Here is a 26,459-nt window from a genome sequence, read left to right on the forward strand (position 1 = left end):
TATTACAAATACATATAAACCAATCTTTATTTGAACCGAAATTATGGTTAGTATCACATGCATATAAAAACCAATCTTTATTTGAACCGAAATTATGCTAATATGACATTCATTATAAACCAATCTTCATTTGAACCGTAAATATGGTAAGTCAAACATGTGGAATAGAACGTGAATAAAGAGATTTGGGCTTTGACTATGAATATACATGGGGCCCAATGAAGTTATTTCGGATCACCAAATCATAATGTGTGGGCTCTTATTAAAACTTAAATTAACATAGCGTATTTATTATTCGGGCCACTGCAACTACTTGTATTCAATGAAATTTATTGTGTGGAAACCTCTAAACCAGCAGTTACATTGTTTCAAAATCCACAAATTTTTCGAATTGTGAATATTTACAAAGTTTATTTAAATTAGGAAGGACGAGAAATTCTGGAAATTTGAAAAGAAATTGTTTACATTTATACAAAAGGGAAAAATAGAGAGTTCTAATTTGCAAAGCAGATGCCATAATATAACACAACAATAATTGAATATACTACTCCCTCCGTCCCATAGATGTAGGTCATTTAAGATCGGCACAAGTTTTAACGTATAATTGATAAAGGAAAAAGAAGAAGAAAAAGGTTTCCATAAATGGATATGGACTATTTCTACGGGACTGCCGAAAATGGAAATATGACCAATTTCTGTAGGACGGAGGGAGTATATAAGACCATTTTTGGTATGATAGAATGTAATGATATTCCTATTTCTATTCAAATTTTTTGTTTGGTAAATTTTTTTCTTAGAAATCACTATTCCGTTTCCATGAAAATAACTATTCCTTCCATTTAGCTAAAGAATGGTCATTCCATTTCATTCTCCTTATTTTAGTTTTTAATAAATTAAACTATATACTATTATATTGTATATTTCTCATGTACACAACAGTAAATAATCTCATTTTGATATTTTGGGACGTCCACAAAAAATAGTCTCATTTCTAAAAATAGAATGTTTATCTCTTATACTTTATCCATTTTTTCTCCTCTCCCTCGTACTATGCTTGTTTTTTCCTTTATTTCTCTTATTTTACTCATGTTTTTTCTTTTTTCTTACTTCACCATTTTTTCTTTAAAACTCACGTCGTTTACAAATAAGATTATTTTTTATGGACGGAGAAAGTATTATTTCAATTCAATATTATCTCAATTATAGTATTATTTTTACATTTTATAACAAAACAAAAAATTTTAATCATATAAAAAAATTCTAAACACTATATACACTTTCACATAATGCGCCCGCACACACATATTATGATCCAAAATATTTGGCGAAATAATTTTTGAACAAAATTAATTTTTTCAGTGGAATAAACATATTAATTATTAATGTTTCATTCTATTCCATTCTTTTCCTATATTATTTGTAGTCACAAATATAGAAATGAAATCAACCAAGGAATAACAATTTTTATTCCATTTATATTCTCATTGCTATTTGCTACCAAGCAAAAGAATAGAATCATTCCATTCTTGTCTTATTCCATTTAGCATTCTAAGAAGGGCTTAAATATCTAACATACACAAAAGTACAACATAGTCCACACAATGAGAAATGTTTCACAAGACACAACTCTTAAGGGCAAAAATACCCTGTTTTGCACACAGTTTTCGATTGACCATTTAGGCACTTTTGGTACTGAGTCTAATGAAAATTTCATCTGAGAAAAGAGTCTTATTATTCCATATCCAAGCATTTATACAAGAAAGCAAAGACCTCTGATTTCTCGAAGCATTCATTTCCTATCCACAAGTGGATATCTAATTAAGCTGATGCATCAGCTTTGCAAACAGGTAGTTCATTCTCAAAGTTTGGAGGAATGTTAAGAATTGGATTACTCTCGAAGAAATTCACCGGCTTAAGATCGAAGCTCGAAGACACGGTGGGCATAATGGGGAAGTCTTCTTGGCATGGAACATGATGGAACCCCAATGTGTACCACACTACAATATCCTTCTTCTCTATGCTCCTGTCCCTGCATCATCGAAACTTGCCCTTAAAAACACATGTTGTTACGACGAGGGAAATGCATAAAGTGCGCCCTGGGCAAAACCCACCCGCTCTTATCGTATGCAATAGCTTGCAAACAAACACAAACTACAACATTTTACATAATGCCATATATATCATATATGTACTCTCTTTGTTTCATAATAGTTGAGTCATTTTTTTCATTTTAAGACGTTACACTATAGCAGAGTCATTTCTCTTTTTAGCAAAAAAGTAACTCGTTTTCCGTTTCTTACTTTATTCTTTCTACCTTTTTCTCTTTCCTACTTTATTATCTCTTTACTTGATACATTAAATATTTCTTTCTGAATCTCGGTGCTAAAAAGAAATTCCTCTACTACAGCAGAACAGGGGGAGTACCTGTTAGACCACACTTGTAGAGTGTCGTCGCCATGGCTCTGGCTGACGAACGCGCCCCCAGCCCATTGCTCGGAGGTGTTGTAAGGCGTGACCCAGATCTGGTTGTTGGTGAAGGCGCCCCTCTGCTGCGGAGGATCGTTGGGATCAAGGAGATTGGCTGCGGTGCCACTGGGGACGAGCTTGTACCCAACGGGGTTCCCCACCCTCGTCTTCTTGGTAGGGTTCACGATGTGGAACTCGGACGGATCATGGAGATTGATCTTGACTTGGGCATCTTTCTCTGTCTTGGCCACCTTCCTCACGGCTTTCAAGTAGCTCATCCGGGGGGACTCTGTCGGTGAGGCGTACTCGCGTTGGAGATTGACTTTGACGAAGGAGTTGTTGGCGCCGTCTATGTCCATGTCAAGGTAGAAGGTGATGAAGTGGTCGTGGATGACGCCAATCACGTTCTCGGACAAGAGTGTGCCGTAGAGGTCCTCTTCATTGTTCACTTGGTTGGTGTTGGAATAAGTAGAGCCTTTCACCATCAGTATTCCACTTAGCCCAACCTAGTACAATCAAAATATTATACAGTCGTTCCGTTGTTATGTTTACTTATGACAGAAAGACAAAAAATCATGTCTAATCTTATCTCTGGTAAAGAATATTAAAATATCTAGTAAGTATTAAATTTTTGTTATTATCAAATTGATTAATGAGTTATAGGTGCAATAAAGAAGTTGAATGGAGAAATTGGTTTCCTTGTTGTGACGCTTTTAACATCTCTAATTTGATAATGCGTTCCTAGTTAAAAAGACAACAAAGTAAGAAGATTCTTTTATGTCATTTTCAAAAATAGCCCCTAGTTTATGGACAAGTCTAGATCAAAGTATATTCAAAAAAAGTATTTTGGCCCATTCATAATCAAAAGGTGTAAATAGTTTGGCCCCATATAAATAATGCAAGATGATGAGTGTATTTTCCAACTAGCGAAAAGGATTGATAGAGAAAATTAAACCAATTATAGCAACAAGTGCACTCCTACTTACCTTGACTCTAATTAGCCCATCCGTTTGGAACTCCCAGTCCACAATGTAGTCGTAGTTGGCGACCGATGCCGCCATACGCACCACCAGTGTCACCTTTGGTCTGACCTCCCGAATCTTCAGGACCGTTCAGTAGAAAAGATAGATAAAGCAGAATATGATAAGAACATACATTTTAAGATTATATCAGGTCCCGATAAGAAAAAGTAATTGCGACATTTTAAAACTGTACCTCCATTCCGGTGATGGGGCTCTCAGCGTGTCTCCACGCTATGTCCCCTGCATAGCTCTCGAACACACAAACCATGCTAGACCGAACATATGGCGTCCCATCGGCCGCAGCAAACACGCCATCCATATAATAGGCGTTTCTTGGGCAATCGTTAAGCGGGTCGAGGGGCATAGCCTGCAGCCCAAAACCATATTCCCCTGCATCCATATACGTCTTGAAGTACCAAGCATCCGTGGGGTCCATGTATGGCACAAAGAGTTCCGATGTGAGTCCTTTGTACATAACATTTCTCATCTCCCCGGTCCAAGGGTCGCGGACCATGGCCCTTGAGATGATGACACCTGCCCTGGGGTCGGGTTTGAGGTGAAATTCCCAGTTTGCCCACTTGACCAAATGGTTGTCCTCCACCGTGAAGCTCGGGCCCTTTGGTTGCTCGAGCGATATGGGATTCACGAGCCTTTGGTACGAATTTTGAGCCGTGAAACGATAATCGGTGTTGGCTGCATTTGGGATGGGTATGTCTCTGCCCTTCTCTGTGATTTCCAGTATTTCGTGGGTGTCGAGATCAACGACGACGGTTAGGCCTTCGATTGGCCTCATGTAGAAGTTTGCCGTGCCTTCGGTGGTGTAGCATTGGACTTTTACCAACCTTCTATTCTCCTCATTTTTGCCTGATCAATATATCACAATCATCAACCAAAAGTGAACAAAAATTACAATAAGTTATCTATTTTTCATGAATTTGATGAAGCAGTCACTCTGTCACGTCATTTTTGTAAAGTTTTAAATCTAATTTATGGCCTAAAACTAAAAAATCGTCCAAAATTCAAATCATGAATTTGATTCGGGTGAGCATCTACACAGCATCATTGTTAATGGTGACTTGCAAAGTAGTTTTGGCCTAATTTTGAAGATATTGCCTGTGTAAAAGTTACACTTTACAATTAAGAATGATTTACCCCAAAATTCATTTTGATATGACTGGCTGAATTTTGGTATCCTCAAATATTTCATTCATATTGTCATATCAGCGTCAATCTAATTAAATTATTTAGTGGAATCATTGTATGAACTACTACCACTAGTATGTAAAACAAAAATTTGTCAATTCCATAATTTTGGTACTAAAAATTAAAACTCATTAAATGTGGCAACAATAACAACCACCTTTTTCATTTTTCTAAATTAATACTTCCTCCGTTCCATAAAAATAATACTACAATTTTCCATTTTCACCCGTCCTATAAAAATATCTCATTCCTTTTAAAAAAATTTCTTTCAAACTCATTATCAGTATACATCAATTTATTCACTAATAAAAAAAATTAATAATAATATAATTTTATTATTCACATAATACCATTTTAACTAATTTTTTTTCGTCTTTCTTACTTTATCAATTACTATAAATTAATTCTCGTGTTATCTTAAATGTCCTATTTTTTTAGGAGGGAGGGAGTAATAATTTTTCAATAATTTTGGAAGTATATTAAGGTGGAAAAATAGGAGACGGAAGCCACTAACCGAACCACCCAGTGGAAAGAGGCAGGCAGGCAAGGTCCGACAAATCGACGCCGCGCGCCACCACCGTCCGATTGAAAACAGCGCTGGCGAGGGGGGCCCACGTCGCCGACGTCATGTCCTCCACCGTCATGGTCGGGTAACCCGACGCCCGGCCGGTTTCGTGCCGAACCACCTCGCCGGAGCCGACGTCCGCCGTCAGCACGAGGGTCTCCCCGCCGGCGCGCGCCACGACAGCTGCCTTCCGCGGCGGCGGGGGATCCCCCTTCCTCCACCGGAGCACCGCCTGCTTCTCGGGCTCCTGGAGGACTACGGAGTGGAGGGCGTAGGCTTTGTTTATGAACAAGTGGTGGCTCTGGATTATTTCCTTGACCCGGTGAATCTCCGTCACGGTGAGGGGGTCGAGAGGGTGGTGGGGGACGACGGCAGAGTGGCGGCGGGGGGAGTGCTTTGTGGGAGTTTGGAGGAAAGCTGGTCTCTTGCGATTGATGGACAGGTCGGCCTTGTGGGAGGGCGGCGATGAGAGGATGGAGAGAGTGAAGAGTGTGACTAGGACGGCGGAAAAGATGAACAAGACGCTTCTTGCATCCATTTTCCCACTGTTTTCCACTAAACTGTGTTTCTGTTAGAATAGTGATTGCTATGTCTTATACATATCTAGGAGTGCGTTTTTGTCTTTGAGCTTTAGTCCTAACCATGCATTTAGTTTATAAACTCTACACCAGTTGTTCTTCTGGTCGATGTGAAAAATTGAGTTTGTAATAATTGACCCTTCTTAAAGGCCAACGTCCTCATTGGTCACGACTGGTTCTTTGTTAGGCCACCACTCTGAATTCTCGTTGGTCACGGCCACGTTAGTCACAACGAATTCTTTGCCCTGCCATTAATTCGTGAGTCACCATTCGCAGTCGGCCCTAAAAACATACTCGTTGATCACGACGAGTTTTTTGCCCGGCTACCACTCCGAGCCGTTTGGGCGCTCAATAAAAGCACTACATGATAAAGACTATACGGAAGAACTCATCCCAAAAGACTATACTTTTAAAAAAGAGAGTCAATTCTACCTGGATTGTTCTTATAGCCTATATATGAAATTGAGTCCGTAATCAGAAAAATACAAAAGAATTTTTTTTTTTAAATCATATATAAACGCGATTTTCGTTTCATTTTCATTTGCACCACTTGTTTTAACGAGTTTTCTCTCTCTCTAACTTTCTGTACAAGAGCATCATCGAACGATGAGTAACGCGGGTGGTAGCGGTAGTGGTAGTGGTAGTGGTAGTGGTGTGGATCCTGAGGAGTACGAACGGAGGATGAACGAGGCTATGGAGGCCTACATGAACCGCGGGATGGAGCGGTACATGCGTATGGTGGAACAGCAGGCGATACCTCGCCCTCCACGAGTTGTCCACCACCGAGCGGTGATTGATCGGGATCACGTAGCTGCACATCAGCGGCTGTACGAGGACTACTTTGCAGAGTACCCGCGGTTTCCCGCCAACATGTTCCGGCGGCGTTTTAGAATGCGCAGGGAGTTGTTTATGCGCATCGTTGGGGCATTGGAGCGTCAATATCTGTGTTTCCGCTTCAGGCACGATGCGGCTGGCAGACCCGGCCACACCCCTATCCAAAAGTGCACGGCGGCAATCAGGCAGTTGGCCTACGGAGGCGCGGCAGACATGTGGGATGAGTACCTCCACATCGGTGAGTCGTCAGCCCTGAAATGTCTGAAGGAGTTCTGTGGGGGCGTGATCAGCATTTTCGGTGAGCAGTACCTTCGAAGCCCTACTCCCGAAGATTGTCAGAATTTGATGCAGATGCACGGGGAGAAGCATGGGTTCCCGGGGATGTTAGGCAGCATAGATTGTATGCATTGGGAGTGGAAGAACTGTCCGACTGCCTGGAAGGGGGCCTACACGACCGGCTACAAGTCAAAGAACCCCACGATAATCCTCGAGGCCGTAGCTGATTACCGGCTGTGGATCTGGCATGCGTATTTTGGGGTAGCCGGGTCGAACAACGACCTCAACGTCCTGAACTCGTCTCCCCTCTTCAACGAGAAGTGCCAGGGCGTCGGTCCAGCCGTCTCTTTTGTGGCCAACGGCAACCGGCATGATATGGGCTACTACTTGGCGGATGGGATATACCCTCGGTGGCCGGTCTTTGTGAAGACGATCCGACAAACAAGTGATGAAAAGAAGGCCTACTTTGCGCAACGACAGGAGTCGGCGCGCAAGGACGTGGAGCGCGCATTTGGTGTGCTCCAGTCTCGATGGGCGGCAATTAAGGGCCCAACGCGTTTGTGGGATGTCGGATGCGTTTCCGAGATAATGTACGCCTGCATTATCCTGCACAACATGATCGTCGAAGACGAAGGCGTACAACTGACTAGTTGGGTCAGTGACGATGAAGCCGGTCCAAGCCACGGAACGGCCACCCCTAGTGTACGACAGGGGGTACCTCTCGATGAAGCCGGCCGACTCAAGGAATTTGCCAACATGCGCCAAGTGGATGCTCATATTCAACTCCAAAAGGATATAATTGAAGAGTTGTGGGCACGGAGGATTGCACGGCGATAGTTTTTTTTCTTTATTATGCATGTAATTTTTTTTTATCTATGTAACTTTTTTAAATGCAATTAATGAATTTTCCCGTATATGTGTCGTAAATTTAATTCCGTATTTTAATCGTAATTTTAATTCCGTAAATGTAGTATATTTTAATTTTTTGTCTTTTCGTAGTCGAAAAATCGACAATAACGATAACGAAAGACACTACCCCTATAATTTTTGGAGGTTTTTAATTGTAATGTTGAACCTTTATTAGGCATCTCCATCCACGCGTGATGTTTGGCTCTTTCAAGGTCATTCAGTATTTTCCTGTCATGCACATATTTTACCAAATTTCGTTCTTTTTATGTAATTATTACGTGTATTATAGTAGAAAAAATGGTTTAATTCATTTTAAATTTTATTAAAAATAAAATTTTATCCAGTTTTGTTATTTTCATCCGTCCCATATTAATTGTCCATTTTCTCTTTTTACCATAAATAATAAGCATGACTCACGTTCCACTAACTCATTCTAGTCACATTTTATTATACAAATACTAATATATAAACATGAGACTCATAATAACTAAATTTTTCAACTCACTTTTATTTGCATTTCCTAAAACTCGTGTCAAACACAAAAATGGACTAAATATGCGAAAACAGGGAGTAGTTCACAAATTTATTAATATCAGTTCATGACTCAGTTCGTTGATACATGAATATCAATTCCTACTCAATATCAAAAACTGATATGTTTTATGGTGTCACTACAATGATTTTGAATTCTCACTGGAACCACCCCCATTATAGTACTCCCCCCGTCCGACAAAAGATGTCACACTTGTGGGCCGACACAAGATTTTAGAAGGTTTTGTTTTGTTTGTTAAATAGAGAGAGGAAATATAATTTTTATATTCATGTGAGAGACAAAATTTTTCCTAAAATGAAAATGTGACATCTTTTGTGGGACAAACTAAAAAGGAAAGTGTGACATCTTTTGTGGACGGCGGGAGTAAAACTTATATAGTCATATGATATTTATTTCAGTTGTCAGCATAAGGGTTCTATAAAATTTCGAGACTAACTTTTAAGCACGAAATAATTATAGTTCAATGGAGGTTAAAGCACCATGTCAAGTCAAACTAGATTATTTGGGGTCAAATTATTGCATTAATATATCATACCGAGAGGAGTCTAACTAAAAGTCCCGGTTGAGTCCGTTACCAATTTAAAAAATATAAAAAAAAAGTGAGTGAAAAAAGATATTATTTTGAATGTAATTCTTATTTCTATAATAAAAGTGAACCAAAATTGCAAATCAAGACTTTACGAGACAAAGGGAGTATCCAAGCATTTTGTGGCTCTACTTCAAATGGAGTTTCGTGTTTCGCATATGATCTAAAGAGAACGCAAGCAATCAGTAGATAAATTGACTTCATTTAAACAATGACAACGGGATTGTGGCTTTATACTTATGCTCATCCTAGCTACCCCAATTTCTTGTTCCAATCTGGAATTTAAAGGTTCAGGTTTTACCAGAACCTCTTTGTAATCAAAGCAACATATTACTCAAAATACCCTAAGATGAAAAAAATTGACCTAAGCGTGCAAATTCTCAAGCTGAAGCAGGAGCCTTGCAAACCGGCAGCTCGCTCTCAACGTAAGGGGCGACCCTCAACACCGGATTCCTTGAAAAGAAATTCACCGGCTTCAGGTCAAAGCCCGACGACACTGTAGGCATGATAGGATAATCTTCTTGGCAAGGAACATGATGGAACCCCAATGTGTACCACAACACAATATCCTTGTTCTCAATGGGCCGGTCCCTACCAAAAAAAAAACACACAAGTCAAATATATACACCTTCTCTCTCATACTTTTCGTTACTTTATTCTCCTCCATTTAACTAACAAAACCTCATTTTATTAAATCTCGTACTGGAAAGAAATGTCTCACTTAATCAAGGTGTGGTCGGGCTAAGGAATGTTTACCTGTCGGACCACACTTGAAGAGTGTCCTCGCCGTGGCTCTGGTAGGCGAACAGGCCTCCCGACCACCGCTCACTCTTGTTGTACGGCGTCACCCAAATCTGGTTGTTTGTAAATGCGTTTCTCATCTGAGGAGCGTCCTCAGGGTCGAGCAAGCTAGCGGCCGTCCCTGCGGGGACCACCTTGTACCCGGCCGGGTTGCCCACTCTCGACTTCTTGTTCGGGTTGATGATGTGGAACTCTGAGGGGTCCGTGAGCTTCAGCTTGATCTGCGCGTCCTTCTCCGTCTTGGCAATGGTCTTGTTGACCTTCATGAAGCTCTTCCTCGGAGATTTGCCGTTGGTGTAGGCCCGTTGGAGATGGACGTTGACGAAGGAGTTGTCGGAGCCGTCCACGTCCATGTCGAGGTGGAAGTTGATGTAGTGGTCGTGGACGACTCCGACGATGTTGTCGGATAAGAGGGTGCCGTAGAGCTCGTCTTCGTCTTCGTTTACTTGGTTCATGTTCACATAATTAGTTCCTTTCACTATCACTATGCCAGTCAATGATACCTGCTCATCAGGACATTATTTAGATTTACCAAATAAAGAAAACTACTCCCTCCGTTTCCTAGTTAATAGAAGTATTTCTTTTCGCTACGGAGTTTAAGAATAGCGTGTTAAATGGATGGGGAGTAAAGTAAGAGACATGAAAAGAGAATAAAATAAAAGAGTACGTTATTTTTTGCTAAAAATTAAAATGACTCAATTATATTGGAACTTCCAAAAATAGAAAAATTACTCTATTAACATGGAACGGAGGGAGTAGTAATCAAACGAGTATATGCACTTACCTTGACATTGATTAGTCCATCAGCATGAAACTCCCAATCCACAACATAGTCATAGTTAGCCAGGGACGCCACCATTCTCGCTACTAGTGAAATCCTCGGCCTCGCTTCTCGAATCTACAACCGCAATTAATTAATAGATACATAGAGAAACGAGTTGTAATCAAATGAGAACAGAGAACCATATCAGTTTGTTGATTTATGAATCAGCAAACTGATATCGAGACATAATTTGATATTTTGGGATGGATGTCAACTGAGATTAATGAATCAGCAAACTGATATAGTTCTCGGTTGTCATTTTACCAGCGGTCTTAAGAGAATACGACCCTATAAAGAGAGTTATTTATATGATACCATATCGCCAGTCATGGGGTTCTCTGTATGTCGCCAGGCAGCATCCCCTGCGTATCGCTCGAAAAGGCAAATCATGTTCGATCTAACATAAGGCGTTCCATCAGATGCCGCAAAAACTGCATCCATATACTTTGCATTTCTCGGACAATCATTCAGTGGCTCAAGAGGCAGGGCCTGAAGCCCGAACCCGTATTCTCCCGCGTCCATGTAAGTTTTGAAGTACCACGCCTCCTCAGGGTCCATGTAAGGCACAAACAGCTCCGATGAGAATCCTTGGTACATCACATCCCTCATTACTCCTGTCTCCGGATCACGGACCTTGGCCTGTGATATCACTACCCCGGCCCTCGGGTCCGGCTTCAAGTGGAACTCCCAGTTTGCCCACTTCACCAAATGCTCGTCTTCTATGATGAAGTTTGGGCCGTTGGGTTGCTCCATGGAGACGGGGCTCTTGAGCTTGATGACCGGCCCGTTTGCCACGTCTAATCGGTAATCGGTTCCCTCGGCTTTGGGAATGGGGATGTGGTTTCCTTTCTCGACGATCTCAACCACTTGGTTTGTGTCCACGTCGGTGACCACGATGACACCTTCAATGGGCCTCATGTAGAAGTTTGCAGTGTCCTTTATTGTGAAGCATTCTAGTTTTACCAGTCTCCTTTTATTCTCAGCCTCACCTAAACCATTTTGTTACATAGATATGAGAATGATTCTAGTGATATGATCCTATTATTATTATTATTATCAAATGATAACATTATTAGTAATAGTATGTAATACAAGGTGTGTATCTATTACAGTTATAAAATACTAGACGACAAAAACTCTTTCTTAGTTGTAAGACATCTTGGTAAGTACTATAAGTGCAATTTATATATTTTTGACTTCTGATATTCTAAATTGGTGCGTACCATTTTTTAATGGACGTGTCATTTTTTAAGGGATAGAACACGACACATTTTCATCAACTATAAATGCAAACGAACTACACTCTCAAGCTGGATAAATGCTAAGGAAAATACTAAAATTAAAATAAATTAATAAAAACGAAAATAGAAACATCAAATAAATTGAGTACCGATAATGTGGGCAGTTGTGTTTGCACACTATTTAATCTTTAACTTACTCTGTCTGAAAGGATGTCATGTTTTTCTTTTTTATTTATCTTACAAAAATGTTACATTACCATTTCTTGAAAAAATAAAACAAATCCCCATCAACGTTTAACTCTATTCATTACTACTTCAATTATTTTTTCTATCAACATCAATATATCCAATTATTCTCTCTCTCTACTTGACGCTAAACAATGGTATCTCGTAAAATCAAAAGCTAAAAGTAAACATTTATATATATGAAGCTAAAAATTAAAGAATAAAATGGATCGAAATTATTACTCCATAAAAAAATGAAAGTGGGATACTACGTTCGGGCATAAGATATAAAAATGTCGACAGCAACATATACGGAGTACTATTTATTATTTCCAGACCACGTTAAGTCACGACCAGCCTCAGTAAGCATCTAACAAACCTATTGTTGCCGGCATGTATAAATTAGAAACCATATGATCATGTCATGTGCATATAAAGTAGTAGCATCTTCGACACATAGTAGCATCTTCGACACATAAATACAAACGGCTAAGATACATCCCATTCTATTTTGCGGGCCCAATTTATATTACCAGAAAATTACTTACTTCTTCTATTTCACAAGAGTATATACTTTTAGTCGATATGTATTTTAATGCATTATTAATAAAATAAAAGAGATAAATTACATCATCATATTAGAAAATGTATATTCTTTTGGGACTGACTAAAAAGAAATAGAGTGGAATGGAGGGAGTAGACCATCAACTTGAATTAGTCATGACTATACTTTGAATAATGTTTTTGAACAAATTAGAATGAAGTTGATGTAGGTGAGAAAAGAATGAGAGGCGAAGTCTTACCAAACCAGCCAGGGGAGAAGGGCAGGCAAGCGACGTCGGCGAGATCGACGCCTCTGGAGAGAATCGTGTGGTTGAAATCGGCGTTGGAGAAGGGCGCGTACATCACACTCCCCATCTCCTCCAGCGTGAGCATCGGATAGCCGGAGATGTGCGCGGCGTCGTGCTGCGTCACCTCTCCGCTCTCCAAGCCCACCGTCAGGATGTAGTTCGTCCTGGCGGCGCGTGCGATCACGGACGCCTTCCGCGGCGGCAGGGGCTGCCCCCTCCGCCAACTCCGCACCGCCTCCTTGTCGGGCTCCTCCAGCACCAGCGAGTGGACGCTGTAGACTTTCCCGGCGAAGAAGGACTTGATGGCCTGGTGGGCCCGGGCCATCTCCTGGACCGTCAATGGATCCAGGGGGTGGCGGGGGATGTCCTCTTTTGTGGGGCTGTTGGGGGGATTGGGTTTGGTTTTGGTGGGGAGGGCGATGAGGGTTAGAAGGACGACGGAGGCGACGGCGGAGATGACGAAGAGGCGGCGGAGGAAGCTATTGCCCTCCATTTTTTTGTGTATGTTCAAGTGTGACTATGACTGTGTCTTTGTGTATTTAAGGCAATCAATCTAGTGGGGTATTTCATAGTTTGATTTGAGGGTAGCTTGTCATTATTATTTTGCTGTTCTTTTTGACATTTTTGTTTTGTTTACATGAATGGGTGTGTTGTGACTGTCTTTAGTAACATGTTGCCTGGATTGTCACTTTTAAATAGATGGGTGAAAATTCTGCTATTTCTCACTAACCTTCTTCCACTATAGACCGTAACAATAAAAATATTCCAGTTACCCCTAGTGTTTGTCACTCCATTATATTGATATATAGTATGATTTTTGTCACATTTCTGTCAACAGAATCATGTATGAAGTATCATAACTTATTAGAAAATCATATAAGAAGAAGTTATTGACAGAAATGTGACAAAATTCATATGTCGGCTAATTTAGGGATTGCCAAAAATATCCTTCAATTGATTTGGGCATTTTCGTCCGAAAAATAACTAAAAATTCCGCATTCGTATTTATATAAAACGTTAGAATTAACTGATGACTTTTTTTTTTATTAGGAGTCTATGGTGAAAAAACCCTAAAGGGTTAGAGACTAATGACATAGTTCACTTTAAATAGATTTATACTACCTTAGTAAGGTTTATTTTCCTAAAAGCTAATGAATATAATTCGTCATCTAATAAAATGTCTCATTCTTTGGCAAGAATATTGGATTTTGACTAACTATTGTTATAAAGACTGTCATTGTTATGCCATAAAATACTCCCTCCGTCCCAGATTTGGAGTGACATTTTGCCATAAAAGTCCGTCCCACATTTGGAGTAACATTTAGAATTTACCATATTTGCACATAACATTTTACCCCATTATTCACTCAAATTACACTCAAATGTCATTATATACACAAAAATAAACCAAAACATAAATCAAAATCTAAAAGTCAACTCATCTCACTTTCCACCAACTAACTTCATTTATTACACACTCCACCTCTCACTTCATTAATTACACACTCCACCAATTCCTTAAAACCCGTGTTATAACTAATTATCACTCCAAATGTGGGACGGAGGGAGTAAATAAGATGTACGTTATATCAATTCTTTTCGCATACTTTATTTTATGCAGTCGGATAATTTGTGACAGTTAATAGCGAATAATGAGAGTAATATTAGTATTATTTTAAAACATTAATATTTATAAATTAAAGTAGAGAGATAATAAAATGCGATTAATATCTTTTTTACTGATCACTTGACCATAAGGTCCCAGATCTCCAAAACGCCATTAGAATTATAGAAAATGGAAAGATAATTAAATTAGTTCTCATCACAACCACCACTAGAGCACGTGCACACACCATTTTGATGGTGGTTAGTGGCCATACATTTTTAAATATTTTGGGATTTTTGTGATCATGTGGGCGTTGAAACTTTGACAGTGGTGCATTATCGATTAATATATGCATTAGCAGCAACTTAGTGCTAGTGAAGTCGCTCCAAATTTATGAAAATTCCAATTTAAATTATATATATACCGGTTGTAGAGCAATATGAATATTTTCTTTTGATAGTTTATCTACACCTTATTTGGTGCACCTCCACCATAACTCATTGGCCACACTTTTTTAATGTATGTTAAGATTTTTGAAATGTATCTTGGATTTCTGGTGGAAGCCATCAAGTATTTTTGAAAAGTTAAATACACTGAATTACATCAATTAAGATTTGAGTATCTTGAAGGATAAATAAAAGTACTGTAGTAATTTAGTTGACAGATATTTGGGTCAATTATCCATCAACAATTTAAATAAAAGAATGACATATAAAAGAGTTAAAATAAAATGTACATTTTGATGATAACTAGTCATTATGTTAATCTGATAAAAAGAGTAATTCTTTAGGAAGATATATGACCAAGACCATTCATTTCTAATAACATTAATAATTTTCGTGAACTTGATTTTGATTCTGCTACATAAGTAATTAACATCAAACATAAATGGCAAAATTCCCCATGCTTGTTTACATGGAACATTATTTAAGGATTTCAAATTTCTTTTTATGGCTACAATATAATTCACTGATCCTTTTTATGCAATATAACTATTTAAAGATTAGCAAAAGCACGATGAATGAAAAAGACTAAGTAGCATCATACATACGTCCACGAATTTTGTTCCCATATGTTGAATAAACATAATGATTAATTGACTGGAAATCCATAAACAATATTTATATTTTAATGTTCTCCTAAATTATTAGTAGGACATAAATACAAGAACAATTAAGAATTAACTCAAATTGTATTTTTGGTTAAATCGAAAATGACATCACACCAAATGACCAAATTATTTTGACATGACAAGTTGAATTATTTTAGTTATTGTGAAGTACTTAAAAGATCAACTCAATATATTTTTAAAATTTCGTGTGATGAATGCAGTTACTTTAAAATTTACACTTGAAACAAATGCAAATGTAGGGAGACGATGATTCGTCTATAATCAAGACCAGTGCTTTCTTTTATTTTCTCGAAACTGGACAAGTTCGGTGCCCATGATTTTTAAACTATTAAACCATGGTACTATCTCCAATATTAGCACAAAGACATGAATTTTAAGAAATGTAATGGAAAATAAGTTGAAAAAATTGGGGGAATGTGGGTCCTATTTTTAAAGCATTAGTTTTATAATAAAATGTGAGTATGAATAAGTTAGTGGAATATGAGGTCCACTGCCTAAATGGTAAAAAGTAAAGTATGTCAAACTCATGGGCGGAACCACGCTGGGGCATGGGGGGCCCAAGGGCCCCCCAGCCATTCGAGTATTATATATATTCAGAAGCATTACTCATATAACTTGTTAGCATAGTTGGCAAGTGATGCTGGCTATATATCATAGTTGTGGTGGAGGTGCAAAGTTCGATTCTCAGCCACGCACTCCTACCTTCCCTTTTTAAATATTTGGCATGTGTTTAGTAAGTCATTTCTTGTCAAATAAATTGCAATATTAACCTAATCATTATGAAAGGTTATTTTTATCTAATGATATATTCTAATTTTTTTTTTTTGTCAAATTATATTTTAGAGATGTGCTATATATATTCAATAACTTTTATTGTCAATTCATTTATTAGAGATTTGTTTAATTCGTGACTTTTAAAGAGTATAGTTTGAAAGGATATTATTTGTTTAATAACTTGTCATTATTGTAATATACATTTTAAACTACTTTTTTATAAGTATTGTAATATAATTAATAGTTTTATCAAAAAAATTTAATATGTACACTTAAACAATTGTTTTACTTATGAAAATCTTCTAATTTTTTTTTAAGATCATCACAAAGTTATTATATCAATTATTCTCAATAAGATTAAATTTTCTTGATATGCATTTATTTTTCTTGTGTACTAAATATCTGAAAACATTCCTTTATTTAAGATATTCTAATTCTAAACGATGAAAAAAGGCAAAACATAAAAGGGTCTTCCTACGACTAATTTCGATAACAAAATCATCGAGATATCTATATTTATTAACAGTGAGCGCTAAAAATTTTCTTCTTCTTGGACCCCTCACCGCAAAATTCCTGGCTCCACCACTGATCAAATTTTTAGAGACAGACTGAAATGATAAATTATATCAAACTTTCAAGGACGGAGATAGTATTATTCTTTTAGACATTAGCTAATGTATCTCGTCACGTCTTCATTTGCAAGATAGTAGAATTCAACGATAAAAATGAGCCAATCTATTGGACACGTGTTTCCAGTTAATTTGTTATCAATGCACCCATAATTAATTTTTGATCTCGATCAGTGCAACTAGTTAGCCAGGGATTGCAATTGCATGTGCCTTTTCACAAAATATAGAGAATAAATGCTATAGTAGTAGTACTGTTGAGGTTTTTACCTTTTATATAAACGTTTGTAGTGTGATTCAGTTGATAAATGTAAAAAAAAAAAAAAAAAAAAAAAAAAAAAGAAAAGAAAAAGAAGAAAAGAGAAGTGAAAGATTTGATATTTACATTTTGACTAAAGTCCAAATGTTATTTTAAATAATAGTATATAAATGTTTTCTGGTTTTGGTTTAAAATATCTTATTTTGAACCTTTATATTTCGGAAAAATAAAATGGGTCCAGTTTTAATCTTTTTTCCTCAATTTTTGGCCGGATAATTCAAAATATAATTAAATTAACTAATCAAATAAAATACTCCTACAAAAGTCCAAGAAAATAGAAAAAATCAATCGAAGGCCTATGCAGTTGGAGTTTCTTTAACTTGAATAAGATGATGATTTGGCTTCATGATATATTATTCACAATTTTTTTTATTTAAATAAAATTGAGGGAATTTCCAATTTCTACTAAATCACGATTTATTATACATTCTAATATACTGTCCAAAAATATAATATTATAGACCAAATCATAAAGGGGTAATGTATTTAGGATCACTTTTGGACTTTACTTCATCCATCCCATAAAAACAGTTTATTTTTTTTTATCATTTTGGATCATCCCACAAAAATAGTCATCTTTTTTAGTTATATTTATTTTTATAAGCTGTTAGGATTAAATTTATTTTTCGAATTAAGAGATCTTTAGTACCACATATATTATTAAGAATGGAGAAATTTAATATATTATCATTCTTCTTTACGATTTCTCACTGCTGGAATAACCAATCCCTTCTCTCTCTTCCCAAAACACGCCAGCTCTTTTTCTTACCGCTCTCTGTATTCGATGAATGTCTCCTATGCATATTAATCTACACTTAATACGTGTCAATTGATGCTTTTATTCTCGAACTTTCTTTAATTTTGAATTCATGCACATTTCCCGTGCCCCTTAGTTCTCTGATGTTAACCTCATAGGATAGACTTAAGATATACTCTATCTGTCCCACAAGAATATGCACTCTTTCATTTTTAGTACATTCCACATGAATATGCATTTTCTAATTTTGGAAACTCTTTTATTTGTAATGAGGTGGGACCCACTCTCCATTAACAATACATTAATTACTTTTTCTCTCTTCTCCTCTCTTACTATACCAATTTTGCATTAAAACTCGTGCCGAACCCAAAGTGCATATTCTTTTGGGACGGAGAAAGTATAAGAACATTTTGATTATTTGGAGTTATTTGAAACTAATCGACTATTCTTTGTGGGGAGATTATTTGACCATCCATCATCTGGATGGTTCTCTGGATGGTTCTACGACTATCATCGTCAATGACATACGGTAGATGCTATACAATTGGAGAGATGAGTGCGCACGCAAATCTACATAAGCCTTGAAGTCTTCTATAGAGCTTTTAAAAATTAGATTTGGAATCAGCTACACTGCTTTCCACCGTCTCTGATATCATCGTTGACAATGAAGAAACTCTCATCAGTAAGACACTTATGGTTTAGCCAGCAGTGGACGTGACAGAATGATGTGATTCTCTATGATTGAATCTGTATTTTATTTTTCCAAGACCTTGTCTCTGTAATAATTCTAACACACAAAAAAATAGGTTGATCCAACCATAAAAATTGGATCAAAAGGGAGATAATGGAAGGGAAAGAAGATGTAAGAATGTGTGAGAAGTGTGTAACCTCCTTATTAAATTTTTTAATATTAAAGAAAAGTTCTTTATTCTATTTTAAAATTCTTTAATATAAAAAATTGAAGAAGCAATTTTACTTGCATGTCACAAAATTAAGTGATAATATTGAAGGTCAAATTATAATTAGAAAATTCGTAAAAAATATATTGTAAAGATATTTATAAAAAATATGAGTATATGATAAGTTTATTAAAAATATATACCCTTTAAGGTATTGATGGTATTTTCGTTAAAAAAAACTTGGAAATAGTATAAAAGTACTTTAAATGATATTAACCCATAGTTGATGGACCTCAAATGATTTTTTCAAAATTTACGGACCTAAAATGATAATTTGGCAAAGTTCGTGGACCAAAAAAGATGTTCCCTCTATTTCTAATAACATTAATAATTTTCGTGAAATTGATTTTGATTCTGCTACATAAGTAATAAACACCAAACATAAATGGCAAAATTCCCCAGCTTGTTTAAATGGCACATTATTTAAGGATTTCAAATTTCTTTTTATGGCTACAATATAATACACTGATCATAGTTTTCCTTCTTATGCAATATAACTATTTAAAGATTAGCAAAAGCACGATGAATGAAAAAGTAGCATCATGCATACATCCACGAATTTTGTTCCCATATGTTGAATAAACATAATGATTAATTGATTAGAAAACCATAAACAATATTTATATTTAAATGTTCTCCTAAATTATTAGGACATAAATACATGAACAATTAAGAATTAACTCAAATTGTATTTTCGGTTAAATCGAAAATGACATCACACCATATTACCAAATTATTTTGACATGACAAGTTGAATTATTTTAGTTATTGTGAAGTACTTAAAAGATCAAATCAATATATTTTTAAAATTTCGTGTGATGAATGCAGTTACTTTAAAATTTACACTTGAAACAAATGCAAATGTGGGAAGACGATGATTCGTCTATAATCAAGACTAGTGCTTTTTTTTTTTTTCTCGAAACTGGACCAGTTTGGTTTCCATATTCTTTAAATTGATTAGAGGGAACATCTTTTTTGGTCCACGAACTTTGCCAAAGTATCATTTTAGGTCCGTGAACTTTGAAAATATCATTTCAGGTCCATCAACTATGAGTTAATATCATTTGAAGTACTTTTTTACTATTTCCAAGTTTTTTTGGACAAAAATATCCTTGATACCTTAAAGGGTATATATTTTTAATAAACTTATCCTATACTCATATTTTTTTATAAATGTCTTTACTATATATTTTTGATGAATTTTCTAAATATAATTTGACCTTCAATATTATCACTTAATTTTGTGACATGCAAGAAAAGATCCTTATTCAATTTTTTATTATTGAAGAAAAGTTCTTTATTCTATTTTAAAATTCTTTAATATAAAAAATTGAAGAAAAGAAATTTTACTTGCATGTCACATAATTAAATGATAATATTGAAGGTCAAAATATATTTAGAAAATTCATCAAAAATATATTGTAAAGATATTTATAAAAAATATGAGTATATGATAAGTTTATTAAAAATATATATCCTTTAAGTTATCGAGGGTATTTTCGTCCTATAAAACTTGGAAGTAGTAAAAAAGTACTTCAAATGATGTTAACCCATAGTTAATGGACCTGAAATGATATTTTCAAAGTTCACGGACTTAAAATGATACTTTGGCAAAGTTCGTAGACTAAAAAAGATGTTCCCTCAATTGATTAAACCATATACTAGCTATTGTATCTCGTCACGTCTTCCTTTGCTATAGAGTAGAATTCAACGATAAAAATGAGCTAATCAATAGGACACGTGTTTCCAGTTAATTTGTTATCAATCTGCATTATTGTCGAAACCGAATTTTGGGGTATTAAAATGTTAAGATCTATATATACGCTTACTATTAAATAATTTATGATCTCGATAACTGCGACTAGTTACCAAGGGTTTGCAATTGCATGTGCCTATAGTACTGTTGAGGTTTTAATATAAACGTTTGAAGTGTGATTCAATTGAAAATTGTAAAGAGAGCTGAATGAAAAGATTTGATAATTACATTTTTAATTTACTCAAGTCCAAAAGTTATTTTAAATAATATATACAATGTTTTCTGGTTTTGGTTTAAAATATCTTATTTTGAACCTTTATATTTCGGAAAAATAAAACGGGTCCAGTTTTAATTTTTTTCCTCAATTTTTGGCCGGATAATTCAAAATATAATTAAACTAACTAATCAAATAAAATACTCATACAAAAGTCCAAGAAAGTAAAAAATTCAATCGAATGCCAGTGCAGTTGGAGTTTCTTTAATTTGAATAAGATGATGATTTTGTTTCATGATATATTATATTTAAATAAAATTAAGGGAATTTCCAAATTCTACTAAATCACGATTTAGTAGACTAATATAATGTCCAAAATTACTTAATTGTATTTGTGATTAGTGGTGGGTAAAAATATCGAAAAAAATACATCGCTCGTATTGTTCCGAAAAATCTCAAAAATTACCGAATTTTTGGTACGGTACAATACGGTACCGTAAATTTTCGATACGTAAACGGTATGGATTTTCTTATACCGTGGTATACCGTATTTTTGGAAAAACGGTATACCACGTTATACCGAATATTCGGTATATGCCGAAAATCGGTATATATACCGAAACAATATATTCAATATATTTATATATAAAACTAAATGAAATAGATTAAATAGATAATATATTTTTTGGTTTTTGAAATATATGTTTTGGTATAAAGGTATACGAAACGGGGCAGTATAACGGTATAGTGTACCGAAATCGTATAGTACGGTATACCAAAAATCGATACGATATACCGAAATATCGATATGGTAATAGTTGTGATATTATTAATACCGAAATCTCCGAATACCGAAACTTTCGGTACAGTAGCGGTGTGAAATTTTTTTATACCGATATTTTTGGCACGGATACGGTACAGCATTTTCGGTACAATATACCGTACCGACCCAACCCCAATTGGAAATCCAATTTTCTTTCAATGTCTTTGTCATTTGTTAGCCGCATAAAATAATCAATCCAAGTTTTTTTTTCCTATACAAAAAAACAACCAATAAATAGTCAACATAGATGAAGAGTGTACAGGTTTAATCAATTTGTCGAAATCAACAAGTTAAAGTTACACTTACCTTTTTTGCAATTCTTCCACCCCCAATGACTTTTCCATCCCACTTAGGTGTCCTATGCAAGCACACTGTAGCTTTACATGTACCCACCAAGGGATAGATTGCTTCTGGACATAGTCCATGCTTCTTAAAATTATTGAAAGCCCGCTTAAAAGTAGAACCAAACCCTTCTGACGGGACATTAAATGGGCATCGAGTGTGAATAGTTACAGGGTGCTTGACTCGCAGTTCTTACACGGATCCAACGCAGACGGATCCGTAGTGTGGATTTACAACTTCACCTCCATACATGGAGCGAGAATGCATAACACGGTCAACAAATTAGTACTCCCTAAGCTAAGATGCTGGTGATTCTATTTCCATTTTATTCATATCACATCTGTAGGGATCAGATCACTCGGGATCGCTAATTACCGGGACCTCTTTATTGATTGATCTCTGAGATGGCTAATCTCAGAAATTACAAGCCAAATACAACAATAGCTACAAGGTAGCAAGATTACAAATACACTAAGTGCAGTGAGTACAAATCAGGAACCCTAGCTACTAGCCAAGCCTTCAACCAGGCTGGACTCCTCAAGCTTGATCCGATTAAGCACCTGCACACTAAGTAGAAGTATTAGTAATCAAACGCAAGATCCTTGCGGATCTAAACTGAAATAGCAACAAAGGTTCAAAAGATTTAGGATATGGCTCAGGTCGCGCACACACGACTTCACAGGGCCAAGGACCTCCTCAATCTTCACCAACAAGTCTCAAGGGAGCACTGCGAAGTAACCAAACACTAACCCTAGGGATACTCCGACTGCTACAACACAAGAAACCACCTCAGTCACACGGAGCTCACAACAACCTCAGAGCACTTCTCTGCAACACAAGAACCCTCAAGGAAACCTCCAATCTCTCAAGAATCCAACGAAGAAGTTGGACAAACCCTAGATCTGAGAAGGAATGCTCACACACTCACACACTCAGAAGCTAAACCGATGATTCTCTCTAGAACCGAGAACCAACGAGGGAAACAGAAGATCGGAGAAGATAACCGGCGAACGGTGCCAGAATCCAAAGAGAGAGAAGAGAGAAGCAGGAGCGGCTCATACAAGAGAGAGAGAAGATGGTATCGAACGAATCAGAATGTGATGAGTCTTAAGACTCATAACAAACACTAACCTAGATCCAACGGCCAACAGCCAAGATCCGAGAGAGGCATCCACGTGGCAGCCATCGGAGTATCCCTTATTAGTTATTGGGCTAACACCAATAATCACATGGGCCTATGAATTAAATCAGCCCAGCCGGAATAAATCAAGCCCAATCACAATTAGAGTCCATATACTTCACATACTCCACCTTGGACTAAATTTGGTAAACAGAGGAGAGCCACGGTCATGTGTTGCTTTCATCATAGCCTACAAGGCCCTCTCAAGACACCAAAGAGTTTTAAAGCTCATTAGTCAAGAGATAAGGCCAGGTTGCCTAATAAGACACCCGATGGCAAGCCAATTAGTCTTATAGGACTTTTAATGCCTTGTGATTTCAACTAAGCCAAAACTTAATGAATCATCAAGGTCTTCCCCCGGGACATGCATATGCACATGCTAACCACAATCAAAATGCAGCCTTTTAATGCAAGAAAGCAGTTTCTCCACAGGTAAGCACTTAGTGCCCATGTCTGCAGGGTTTTTATCAGTATGCACTTTATGCAATAAAACCTCAGATTTTTCAACAACATCTCTAATGAAATGGAACCTAACATCTATATGCTTAGTTCTATCATGAAAAACAGGATTTTTGCACAATTAAATAGCAGACTGACTATCAGAATAAACAGCAGGAGTATTATGCAAGAATTTGAGTTCAGAGAGAACTCCCTTTAACCAAATAGCCTCCTTCATAGCCTCTGTGATAGCTATATATTCTGACTCAGTAGTGGAGAGGGAAACTATGTGCTGCAATTGTAATTTCCAACTAATACAAGACCTACACACAGTAAACACATAGGAAGTAGTGGACTTTCTCTTGTCCTTGTCATTAGCATAGTTAGAATCAACAAAACCACATAGCTCAACACCATCATCACACTTAGAAAAACACAGACCATACTTGGAAGTATGTTTCATATACCTAAGCAACCATTTAAGAGCCTCCCAATGCACAGGTCCAGGATTAGACATGTATCTACTTAAGCAAGAAACAACATAGGCAATATCAGGCCTAGTACTAACCATGAGATACATAACAAAACCTATAGCATTAGAATAAGGGACCTTTTTCATAGCTTTCACATCAGACTCAGACTTAGGAAACAAGTCCTTACTTAGCAAGAAATGAGCAGCTAGAGGAACAGAAGCAGTTTTAGCACCAAGCATATTAAACTTTTCAAGAATTTTTTGCACATAAGGCTCCTGATGAAGAATCAGAGATGAAGATTTCCTATCCCTTAGGATATTAATCCCCAAAATCTTTTTGGCATCACCAAGGTCTTTCATGTCAAAATTATCACAGAGAGCAGATTGCACATGTTTAACAGACTTCATGCAAGGACCCATAATAAGCATGTCATCCACATACAGCAGCAAGAACACATGCACTTTATCAAGATCTTTCACATACAAACAAGCATCAAAGGAGCTCCTAACAAAGCCTAACTTCTGCATGCAAGTATTGAACTTAATATTCCACTGCCTTGGAGATTGTTTAAGACCATACAAAGCTTTCTTAAGTAAACACACATGGTTGGGAAAGTTTGGATCCACAAAACCCTCTGGATGTTTCATGTAAATGGGTTTATCCAAGTCACCATGAAGGAAAGCAGTTTTGACATCCATTTGCTTTAATTCCCAATTAAAATGAGCACATAAGGCAAGCATCACTCTCACAGTAGTAAACTTAACCACAGGAGCAAAAATTTCTGTATAGTCTACCCCCTCTTGCTGTGTAAAACCCTTTGCAACCAACCTAGCCTTGTACCTCAACCCCTCAATCTCATCTTTCAGCTTAAACAGCCACCTGCAGTCAACCACAGAGGCACCAGGGGGCAGAGGCACAAGAATCTAGGTTTTATTAAAATCCAAGGAAATTGAGCTTAAGGAAAATCAAGCTTTTAAAACTGCTCAGTCAAAGGCTTTAAATGTTAGGGGCAGATCTAAAAATAGAGGGGGTACTTAATGGCAGCTTTAACATCATTGTAAGAATCAGGGATAGCATTCATTAGGGCAATGCTAATATACTCATCAATGGTTTTGTCACCAGACCTTTTAATGTCTTGAACAAGTTTTTGAAAAATATCAATATTATCCTCAATGTCCTTTGAAAGATCAAGTTTAAACTTAAAGAGTTTTTCAAGCAAATACATTCTTGATGACATTGAGGTTTCAGTATACAGAGTATCTAGCTTTTCCCAAAGCTCAGAGGCAGACTCAATGGTACTAACCTTTCTAATCACTGAATCAGAGAGGTTGAGTATAATAATAGACCTAGCTAATTCATTCATTTCTGCAGCCTTATCTGCAGACTCAGTGTCAGGGACTAATCCCTCCACAGATTTGAAAACTTTATGCTGAATTAAAACACACTTCATTTTCTGTTTCCAAATCACAAAATCATTTTTCCCATTAAAGGGGACAATGCCAACTGGCTGGGACATTTTGAGAAAGATTTTAACACACACAAAAGTACCAGCAACCCAGAGAGCACAGCAAGCAACCCTGCTTTCACAGAGAGTGGTCTTAAACACACAACAGTCAAAGAGACCACTTAAAACAGATATGCAGGGGTTTCTCATGCAAGAAACACAGAAGCACTTATACAGCAAAGGCGCACACGCACAGGAGTCACCTCAAAGTGATCTCAAACTCAAGAATCAAGTCCAGAGAGAGTTCTTCCCTATCTGTCACGTGTACCCCGGCAAAAGGATTTCCCAGTTCACAATCACCCAATGTATGGGGGCGCAGGGGGTCACTCAAGGCGGTTAAGGCACATGGTGGATAGGCAATTCACTTAAGGACACAGAGTCAAGCTCTGGGATACACACTTTGAGATTAAAGAGACACTAAAAGAAAACAGCAACGGAAGCAAGAAAGCTGTAAAGAGCAACTAGAACATGCAAGACAAGCAGGAGAACAAAGAGCATAAGCCACGGCCAGTGGCAACTACCAGCAACAACTGCCCACCCCTAAAACTAGAAAGCTGTAAAAGTTTTAGAGATCAAGCCAATTTACCTGAGCGGAAACCCTTCGTTAAGGAGAATCCGACTTA

The 26,459-nt window shown here is 36.9% G+C and overlaps 2 protein-coding genes across 2 annotated transcripts; both read right to left on the reverse strand.

Moving 5' to 3' along the window:
• Nucleotides 1–1,590: 1,590 nt before the first annotated feature.
• On the reverse strand, nt 1,591–5,887 carry LOC125188034 (primary amine oxidase). The gene is made up of 5 exons (XM_048084768.1): nt 5,206–5,887; nt 3,682–4,352; nt 3,453–3,566; nt 2,425–2,972; nt 1,591–2,029 (listed from the first exon to the last, which is right to left on the reverse strand). The coding sequence occupies exons 1-5, from the start codon at nt 5,792–5,794 to the stop codon at nt 1,819–1,821; spliced, it is 2,133 nt and encodes a 710-aa protein (XP_047940725.1). The 5' UTR covers nt 5,795–5,887; the 3' UTR covers nt 1,591–1,818.
• A 3,289-nt stretch (nt 5,888–9,176) lies between these two features.
• LOC125189149 (primary amine oxidase-like) lies at nt 9,177–13,548 on the reverse strand. Its single transcript, XM_048086393.1, has 5 exons — nt 12,886–13,548; nt 10,932–11,605; nt 10,578–10,691; nt 9,749–10,296; nt 9,177–9,583 (listed from the first exon to the last, which is right to left on the reverse strand). Exons 1-5 carry the CDS (start codon nt 13,424–13,426, stop codon nt 9,373–9,375), a joined length of 2,088 nt encoding a protein of 695 aa, XP_047942350.1. The 5' UTR covers nt 13,427–13,548; the 3' UTR covers nt 9,177–9,372.
• Between the last annotated feature and the right edge of the window lie 12,911 nt (nt 13,549–26,459).

Source organism: Salvia hispanica, chromosome 5 (genome assembly GCF_023119035.1).
Source record: "Salvia hispanica cultivar TCC Black 2014 chromosome 5, UniMelb_Shisp_WGS_1.0, whole genome shotgun sequence".
NCBI classification, from domain to species: domain Eukaryota; kingdom Viridiplantae; phylum Streptophyta; class Magnoliopsida; order Lamiales; family Lamiaceae; genus Salvia; species Salvia hispanica.

Bases quoted from the DNA above. Each gene is read 5' to 3' on its own strand.
- LOC125188034 (XM_048084768.1), bottom strand. From the start codon at position 5,794: ATGGATGCAAGAAGCGTCTTGTTCATCTTTTCCGCCGTCCTAGTCACA. The intron at 3,567-3,681 runs GTACAGTTTTAA...ACGGTCCTGAAG, and splicing joins GCCCCATCACCGGAATGGAG to ATTCGGGAGGTCAGACCAAA. The intron at 2,030-2,424 runs GTACTCCCCCTG...TCGATGATGCAG, and splicing joins CTACAAGTGTGGTCTAACAG to GGACAGGAGCATAGAGAAGA.
- LOC125189149 (XM_048086393.1), bottom strand. From the start codon at position 13,426: ATGGAGGGCAATAGCTTCCTCCGCCGCCTCTTCGTCATCTCCGCCGTC. The intron at 10,692-10,931 runs GTATCATATAAA...TTGCGGTTGTAG, and splicing joins ACCCCATGACTGGCGATATG to ATTCGAGAAGCGAGGCCGAG. The intron at 10,297-10,577 runs GTAAGTGCATAT...CCTGATGAGCAG, and splicing joins ATGGACTAATCAATGTCAAG to GTATCATTGACTGGCATAGT.